Here is an 8,780-nt window from a genome sequence, read left to right as displayed (position 1 = left end):
GTGTGGGGGGACACAAGGCCCTGCACCCCCGGCTTCCTGCGATTCACCATGACTCTCAGCCAGCCAGTAAAGCAGAAGGTTTATTTAGACGACAGGAACACAGTCCAAGACAGGTCTTGCAGGCACGGACAACAGGACCCCCTCAGTTAGGTCCATCTTGGGGTCCCAGGGCACCCTAGCCCCCTTGGGAGGTCAGAGCCCCATCTGCCTCCCAGCCATGTCACCAGCCAGCTCTGAACTCTCTCCCCAGCCTTTGTTAGTTTCCCGGCAAAGGTGTCACCTGGCCTCTGACCCCTTCCTGGGTTCTCATGATACATGCCCAGGTATTCTCCATCGGTCAGTCTCTCATCCCCCAATGCAGACTATCCTAGCCACACTCCCCTGTCAGCATTCACAGACCACAGTAAGAACAGTCCCCATTCGTCACACCCCAGTCTGGTGATTTGGGCTTTTCCACCCTCTGCTTCTCTAAAGTCACACAGCTTGCCAAATACTGGTCCAGGAGTAGAACGCAGCAGTCCTAGCTCCCCACCCCTGGCTCTAACCACTTGGCAGCACTCCCTAAAGTTGGGAAACAGAACCCAGGTGTCCTGCTTTCCAATCCCTCGTTTTAACTGCTACAGTGCCAGGTGGCAAAGATAGAGCAGACTTTCTTTACAAAGCTTCCATCTAAGCCACCCTACAGCGCTAGGACAGAATGACGCCATCTCCGTGCCCTCGATCTGAATGGCCGTGCTTTCCAAGGTGTTTCATAAAGAGCTAGACACGTCCGCTGCTGTCTGGCTCACGCTGAATATTACTCGTTGCTGAGAGCTCTAAGCGTCTCTTCTGCCAACAGGATAATTGCTGTTGCAGTTACGTGTGTGCATCGCTGGCCTAGAGCCTTCCCGGTTAAACAAAACCCCGTGGGTTTAAAGCCGTCTCTGATTGATTGAATACACCATGGCAGCTGAAAGTTCATCCCTTGGGCCTTGGCGATAGCTTACCAGGCTTCCAATCCAGCTGCTGGAACATAAATAACCCCCACGCTAGGGTAGGCCTGGTGCCAACTGCCTGCAGCAGTGCCGTAGAAACAAAGGCTGGGGCTGGCGCATCAGAGCAGATGGCAGTGGGGGAAGGCAGGGGCTTTTGCTCCCCGTGCTATTACAGATAAGACCCTACCACAGCCTCACTTATTTCCAGAGCAACCCAGAACCTGAGCGTGAAGTGAGCACGCGCTCTTCCAGCGTATAGGCAGGGATGCATCGCCAGGGGCAATGGTTTAAAGGCCTAAAGACAGGGACTCCAATGCTTAGACTTCCTGGAACCACAAGTTGGAAGCTCAGGCAGATGCAATGAGCCCGTCAGGTGACATAAACTGATGGGGGGTGGCAGTGGGGAAGGTTACACAGTCAATTACACAGATCTTCCAGGCCCCCAGGTACAGCCTCTCAGGGTGACTGGCGCCTTGCGTTGGCTGCCTTTCAGCGGCAAAGGGCGTGTAGTTTACTGGAAGCTTTGGGGCAGAACGGGGCTCTCTCTACGTACACGTTACTCTCACAACCACCCATCTGCAAAGAGCAGCGTCCAGCCAAGACGCCTTTTGCATACCTCCGCCATGCCCGGCTGATTCTAGCAGGGAGCTGCCCTGGCTGAGAGGGTGTCTTGTCCCTGTACGCTCCAGGCAGGTGTGGCAAGGAACAAAGTGTGCAGGGAACCAGGCTGCCAGCTGGAAACCCCACCACTGGGGGAAAGTCAGACAAGCAGCTCGCAAACACCACCGAAGTGAACAACCCTCACCAGTCTCTGAGCTCCCACCTGCATCAAACCAGCCCTAAGGGAGCCCATTTCCAAGGGGGGAGCATCGCTCCAGTGCTTTCAGTTACATAGACAGACAGACTGAGCTCCTCGGATCTATTTCACTGAGCACAGAGCGGGTTAAGAGGGGACTTGCTGAGTCTAAGTTCCTATATTTGGTAACGGGCTCTTCGGTCTAGCAGACAAAGGAATAACACAATCCAACAGCTGGGAGCTGACGCTAGACACATTCAGACTGGAAATCAAGTGTAAATTTGTAACTGGGAGGGTAATTAACCATCGGAACAATTCACCCAGGGTCCTGAGAGATCCTCCGGACGTGGCAATGTCTAAAGCAAGATTGGATGGTTTTCTAGCTCTGCTCTAGGAAGTAGTTTGGGTGAGTTCTCTGGCCTCTGTTACCGGGGGGGTCAGACTAGATAACCTCCATGGTTTGCTCTGGTCTTGGACTTTATTCACCTAGTGCCTAGCCTGCGAGAGGCCCTGGCGGGCGATGACTGCAGGAGCGCAGCGCACTGAATGGCTCTGAAGCTCCAAGGAGCTGCCTCCGTGTAAACAAGGAATGAGCCAGGGCTTTAATCCCTCACCCCCTGGCTGCAGCACAAAGCGAGACCAGATGGAGTCTCCCTGCTACAGCAGTGGTCTGAACCAACGATCTAACCCGGGGGGGTAACAATGCAGAGCTGGGGCAAAAGGAAATTGTAACCGTGGGCCCTTTGCAGCAGCCGGGGGGGGGGGGAGGGGCGGGCTGCAGACTAGCTATCACCTGTAGTCTGGCCCCTGGAGAGCCCCTTTTCAAGCCCATTGAAGCAAAGGCTGTCCGTGTACGAGGTCAGTGCTGCTGGAACAGAGCGCGAAGTGCCATCACTTCCAGGCACAAACAATCCCCCCCAACCAAGCACCGACTCTACCCACTGCACCTCTCTGGAGGAGCCCCCGAGGGTGCTAGGGCTGTCCCTGTGGAGAGCGGGAGTCGCTCTGGGAAGCTTTCACCAAGTCACTGGGGGGGTAACAGCCAGCCCTGAAGGGGAGCGAAGTTGAGGACAGCAGTAGCCATGACTCCCCGGGCCCTGCTCTACCTACCTGGGCAGGGAGGCAGCTGCTACATGCCGATCTCAGCGCCCCGCACATGGTAGAACAACTATCAGGGTTCCCCGCCGGCTCAGTCACTTGACCCAATCTTCCTACAAGCTTTCCCCGCTTGCTGAAACCAAATCCTAGAGCCCGTGGGAAAGGGTCTTCAAATAGCGAAGATGCAGCACACTGCACAGACAAAATTGGAAAATGTTGGTTTCTCGGCGCCTAGATCAGAGAGGCTCTCCCACGTGCAGGGGTGACAGGCCAGCCAGGATACCGTTCCACACTGCGACCGGTCAGCGCCCATCGCAGGCTAAGAGGAGCCGTGGTCATGGGAGACTCAGCCCTGGGATGGGAGACTCCACGCAAGCTGCGAAAAGGGACTGGAGCAATCCAGTAGGGGGCGCGCTCCTGACTCCGCAAGGAACCGATGCACCAACATGGTGCTACCACGTAAAGCAGAGCTCCTGCTTTCGTTCAGCTACTAAAGATGCCCCAGCACATCCCCAGTGGAGCACTGATACATTTCACCCCAGAGGTGGCTGCATTTCAGTGGTGCCCACGTAGCCCTTACCGACATCTCAGTGGGGTTTACAGACATCCCAGCCCGCCGTAAAGTGCTTGGATATGCTCAGATGAAAGGCAAACGTTCCATCAGGGGGCTAACCAGCGCTTTAAAGAGCGAGTGTCAACACCAGAATATATCCGTCGGGGGCTGTACGTTCTCCTTTAATAGCTGAAAACTTTACACTGCAGTCACAGAACTAAACCGCTAGACTTACAAAGTTCAGCGCTCGTAGAAAGAGCTCCGGCTGTAAAGCATTCTCCTCCTCTTTAAGTTCTCAAACCCAGACAGAACTACGCAAAACCTACTCTAGACCCCTGGTGAGCTTCGGTTTTAGAAACAAAAACACAGCATAGGAGGGAGGGGTCTCTTTGAACCAGGTTGCTTTGAGGACGTGTGAATGGGGGAACAGAGAAAGTGGCCGTAAGAGGCAGATGGAAGTCTAGGGGTGGGGAGGCTCAGGCACGGAAGTGGCTGGCGAAGGGCGTGAGGGGTGCTCAGGGCACGGGTGGATTTGCTCACATTTGCAAGTGCCAACAGCTCCAGAGGGAACTGATGAGCGGGTCTGAGCACTCTGGAGGGTGCTCAGGGACCTGGCAGGATCGCTGCCCAACTCTGGTCTCCTTTCAGCGAGCTGCTCTGCCGCGGGAGGTGACCGGAGGAGCCCTGCCAATTCATAAAGCAACAGAGAGGAGTTTATTTCAACCCACGACCTCCAGCAGAAGGCAATCCCCACCCCATGAGCTGCGAGGCGAAGCGGGGTCAGACGCTATCACGTTTTAACTAGCGCCCCACGCCTGCGGCTGGGTTTATTTCCAACCCTGGGGTTTATGAGCAATTCAGCAACAACGTCTGCTGGAATTGGTGAACACCCCCCTCCGGGATTCAGATGGTCCTAGGAATGTGCCACCCTCTCCCTGGGGGGTGACTGGAACAGGGATGCTCTCAAGGCCACCGTAAAGACGGTTTCCTAGAGTCTAGATTGTGTTGCCCCCTTTTAAAGCAACAGGGCTGAGTTTACACACAAGCCCAAATCCTATTTGGGATTTAACCATTTCATCACCAGGCAAAGCTGCCCCAGGGCCATTCCCCCTAGGAGAGGCTGCCAGACAGACCCAGCCTTTCTGCCAGCTCTGGGGGAGGCGCTGTCCCCAGGATCTCGCTTCCCTGATACTCCCGGGCTTCCCTGGGCTCAGGCAGAATCCCTACTAGAGAGCAGCAAGTCAGGGGACCCAAGCTCCCACCCTACAGCCTCCAGTCAGGTGTGTCCTGTCAGTGAAATGATACTGCCATAGCCGGGCGATAGACTGAGTTCCTGAACTCGCAGGGCTATGGAGGGGCAGGTATTTGGGCAAAGATACAAGTGACGGGCAAAGGCTCGGAGGTTACTGTACCCTTCGAATCATGTGGCATTAAAGCCCTTCATCCCTGAATTCTGCTGCCTTGTGGAAGACCACGTGTGTTGCTAGGGGTTAAGGGAAATCCAGGTCACTTGCCTGCAGGGTGGAAAGCCCATCCCCTAAAAGGCCTCTCCCGCAAGGGAGAGAGGTTTCCAAGGGTTTCCGTTCAATTCTCTCCCTTCTCGGTTCCAGTCTCCCCAAAGAATGGAGCCCTTCCGCCTGCCGGGGGCAGCTCCGAACAGCCCGGACCCATGGCGGTACGTGGGGCCCTTTGTGGGCGGTTAGTGTGGCATGGCTGTTATCCTCATGCTCTGCGACGCGATGGGGTACGTCACCATGGGCGTGGTGGCGTGGCTCATGGTGATACCTCCCAGCGGCTGTGCCATTGAAACTGCCACAGGCGCCACCGACACCGCCACGGGCGCCATGGAGACCGGAGGAGCCATGCCCTGGGCGATGGTCTGAGCCAGAGCAGCCGAGAGCGGGGTGATTTCGGGGTTCATGGGGGGCGCTGCGTTGGTGGGGGGCGCTGCCTGCGCTCCGGCCGGAGCCACCAAATCCTGTTGGGTGACGGGCCGTGGCTGAAGGGCCTGGCTGCTGAGCGTGGTGTGGGTCTGGGCGATGCTGTGGTTATAATTGGTGACAGTGCCCACTGTCGGGGCCAGGGTCTGCTCAGTGGCCGTGGCGGTGGAGCTGAGAGTCATGACTTTGGCCTGGTTCCGGAACTGGGCATTCTGCTCCAGCAGCACCTCGTTGGTCGCCAGCAGGTTGTTGACCTGCTTCTTGAGGTCCTCCACACGCTTGCGCAGCATGATGTTCTCCTCCTCCAGGAGCCGGTACTCCACCGTGCGCGGGCTGGTGAAGCTGTACTCGTAGGTTTCGAAGTGCAGCCCGTCCACCCGCCTGCGCTTCAGCACCGGGTCGTGGTCGTCGTAGCGGTCGGGGTCGTACATGACGTCGTAGGGGTCGTAGCGGCGCACGGTGGTGGCGATGCCGGGGTCCCGGGCTGCGATGACCCGGGCGTCGTACTCGTACTCCCGCTGCAAGTGCTGGAACTTGCACTTGGCTCCCCGCTGGCAGTCGCCCTTCAGGAAGTCCCTGCATATCGGCACCTCCTCCTTGCTGTTCGGCAGGTCCGCCGGGGACAGGCCCAGCCCAGCCGCCACCTTCTGGCGCAGGCGCAGGGGCAGCTCCCCCGTCTTCTTGTAATAGTCCTCGTCCTCCTTGGTGCCGTGGATGAAGCGGCAGTTGAGGCGCACGCACTCCTTGTTCTGGAAGTCGTGGCAGAAGATGAATTCGTTCTTGCGCACGCCCAGGTTGGTGACCTCGCTGATGTCGGGGTGCCGGAAGCGGCAGCGCTTGCCGCGCTTGCAGACGTTGCGCAGGAAGTCGCGGCAGATGTCGTCGGAGTTGGCGCCCGCCTCGTCGCTGCTACTGCCATTGTTGTAGTTGTCGCGGTCGGGCATTTTTCCACCCACGCCCTCCCCTCCTGGTGGAGGGAGCTCGAGCAACTGCAAAAAAAGGAGAGGAGGTTGGGAGTGAGAAAACAAATCGGACAGGGGGGAAGTGGGGGATCCTCACTGAAACAGAGGAACTGTTCTGCTGTAGCTGGCAGGGAAATATCTGCCCTGAGGCATTACAGCAAGGTGCCGGCCTCTGCCGTGGTTCAGGTTAGGACCAGCTTTCAGGAGAACATTGGACTCTTAGTGCAGCAAAAGTCGCATGGCTACCCAGGCTCTTGAAATGTGCTGTGCCTCATGGGGATAGTGGGTAGGGTTAGCGAGCCACATTTGAAGCCATTTGACCAAGGGGTTCCTGAGATACAGGCCCCAGCCCCCCAAACAATCAGAACCCCTCAACTTGGAGAGAAGCCATCAACTGGTTTTTTGCACAGACCTTGTGAAACTGGTTACAGCACAGGAGCCAGCTCGACACTCCGAACTTTGCCTGGACTGAGAACCAGCCACTGCATAGAAACCAAGAGGCTCAGACTCCTTCCGCTACAAACCAACACCCACAACTCTAGGGGTCCCAATGCATTTAACAGCCGACTGCCTTTTGACCCCACCAGGCCCTTCAACAGAGACGGCCTGTTCAAAAAGGCTCAGCGTTACCTGTAAGATCCAAAATCTTCAACGTCACCCCAGGCCGGATCACAGCTAGAGGAGCTGACTTGATTTGAAATCCAAGTCCTAATGAAATTAAAAAATAATCAAAACAAGCTAGTAGTCGCCGATTTTCTATTAGTCAAGTCCAAGGCGGATGGGGCCAATTTCACAGCTCTCTATCTGGCGTTAGACAGGATTAGGGCCCAAATCATAATCCCAACTAGACATATAAAATGATGGGCTCTAAATTAGCTGTTGCCACTCAAGAAAGAGATCTTGGAGTCACTGTGGATAGTTCTCTGAAACCATCCACTCAATGTGCAGCGGCAGTCAAAAAATCTAACAGAATGTTGGGAATCATCAAGAAAGGGATAGATAAGAAGACAGAAAATATTGTATTTCCTCTATATAAATCCATGGTATCCCCACACCTTGAATACTGCATGCAGATGTGGTCACCCCATCTCAAAAAAAAGATATATTGGAATTGGAAAAGGTTCAGAAAAGGGCAACAAAAATGATTAGGGGTATGGAATGGCTGCCATACGAGGAGAGATTAATCAGACTGGGACTTTTCAGCTTGGAAAAGAGACGACTAAGGGGGGATATGATAGAGGTCTATAAAATCATGACTGGTGTGGAGAAAGTAAATAAGGAAGTGTTCTTTACTCTTTCTCATAACACAACGCACACTCAACCTGTGGAACTCCTTGCCAGAGGATGTTGTGAAGGCCAAGACTATAACAGGGTTCAAAAAAGAACTACCTAAATTCACGGAGGACAGGTCCATCAACGGCTATTAGCCAGGCTGGGCAGGGATGGTGTCCCTACGCTCTGTTTGCCAGAAGCTGGGAATGGGTGATGGGATGGATCACTTGATGATTCCCTGCTCTGTTCATCCCCTCTGGGGCCCCGGCCCTGGCCGCTGTTAGAAGAGAGGATACTGGGCTAGCTGGACCTTTGGTCTGACACAGTCTGGCTGTTCTTATGCTCTTAAATCAAGCTAGCAGCTACTTTTATTTTAACTCACACCAGCCCAGCAGGGTATGTGGAATCGCCTTGCTGCCACACAGCTTAGTGTCAGATACCCAGGTGTGTATCTTCACAGCACGTGAGGTACCGCAGCAGGTGAGAGCTCTTGTCTGAACTCTGTATCCTGAATTGTAGACATCTGAAGGGTAGGGGAAATCTGTCATCACATATGGTTACATCCAGAGGCAGAGAGTAAATGGCGCAATGGGGTTGGGATCAGGGCTCTCCGAGCTACGACAACATAAATAATAAATAACGTTCTACCTGGCTGACCGTGTAAATCAAGGCAGGAGAGCAAAAGCTGCTTATGCGGCCATCCAAAGGCATGCGAGGGAAAGCTAATAAACCCTCAGCCTTTTTGACTAGGACTGGAAGGGACCTCCTGGGTCAGAGCCCAGCCCCCCGCTATGGTATCATCCGAGCCCATTCATAAAGTTACTTCATGAAAACCTGAAGGAAGTGCCCCAGATGGTGATTGTGGCTAACTGGGCTCGCTGGGGAACCCGAGCTCGCTTTACCAGGGCGGGTGGGAAAAGCCCTCTGCGTTTTAACCCCCCCGCCAGGTAGAGTAAATCCGCCCCCTAGAGTCACTTCGGGAGAGCGCCACCAGGGCGGTGCGACCCACACGACTCCCCCGCCCCCCCCAGGAGCCGGGGTCAGCGGCGAGCGCCGGGCCGGGAACCCAGGCGTCCTGCGCCCCCAGCGCACTGACCGGGCCGGGGTTCGGGGGGGGGGTTTCGGGGGCCACAGACACGCCCCGGGCGGGGGGGGCGGGGCAGACCCTGGCCAGGCCCGAGGGCG

At 55.7% G+C, this 8,780-nt stretch overlaps 1 protein-coding gene across 4 annotated transcripts in view; it reads right to left on the bottom strand.

Moving 5' to 3' along the window:
• Nucleotides 1-2,650: 2,650 nt before the first annotated feature.
• ZC3H10 (zinc finger CCCH-type containing 10) overlaps nucleotides 2,651-8,780 on the bottom strand; it is a 6,404-nt gene continuing 274 nt past the window's right edge. The window contains exons 2-4 of one of the 4 annotated variants that reach the window (XM_034792851.1): nucleotides 7,978-8,118; nucleotides 6,954-7,031; nucleotides 2,651-6,350 (exon numbers count right to left, since the gene is read on the bottom strand). In XM_034792851.1, the coding sequence (XP_034648742.1) occupies nucleotides 5,121-6,305 (1,185 nt within the window). In that variant the 5' untranslated portion in view covers nucleotides 6,306-6,350; nucleotides 6,954-7,031; nucleotides 7,978-8,118 and the 3' untranslated portion in view covers nucleotides 2,651-5,120. Of the gene's footprint in view, nucleotides 6,351-6,953; nucleotides 7,032-7,977; nucleotides 8,172-8,252; nucleotides 8,636-8,780 lie in introns of those variants that run through there. The other 3 variants (XM_034792852.1, XM_034792853.1, XM_034792850.1) reach the window with 3 other exon arrangements.

The sequence above is a fragment of the Trachemys scripta genome, chromosome 16 (assembly GCF_013100865.1).
Source record: "Trachemys scripta elegans isolate TJP31775 chromosome 16, CAS_Tse_1.0, whole genome shotgun sequence".
In the NCBI taxonomy this organism is placed as follows: domain Eukaryota; kingdom Metazoa; phylum Chordata; order Testudines; family Emydidae; genus Trachemys; species Trachemys scripta.
This window is presented reverse-complemented; position numbering and strand designations above follow the sequence as displayed.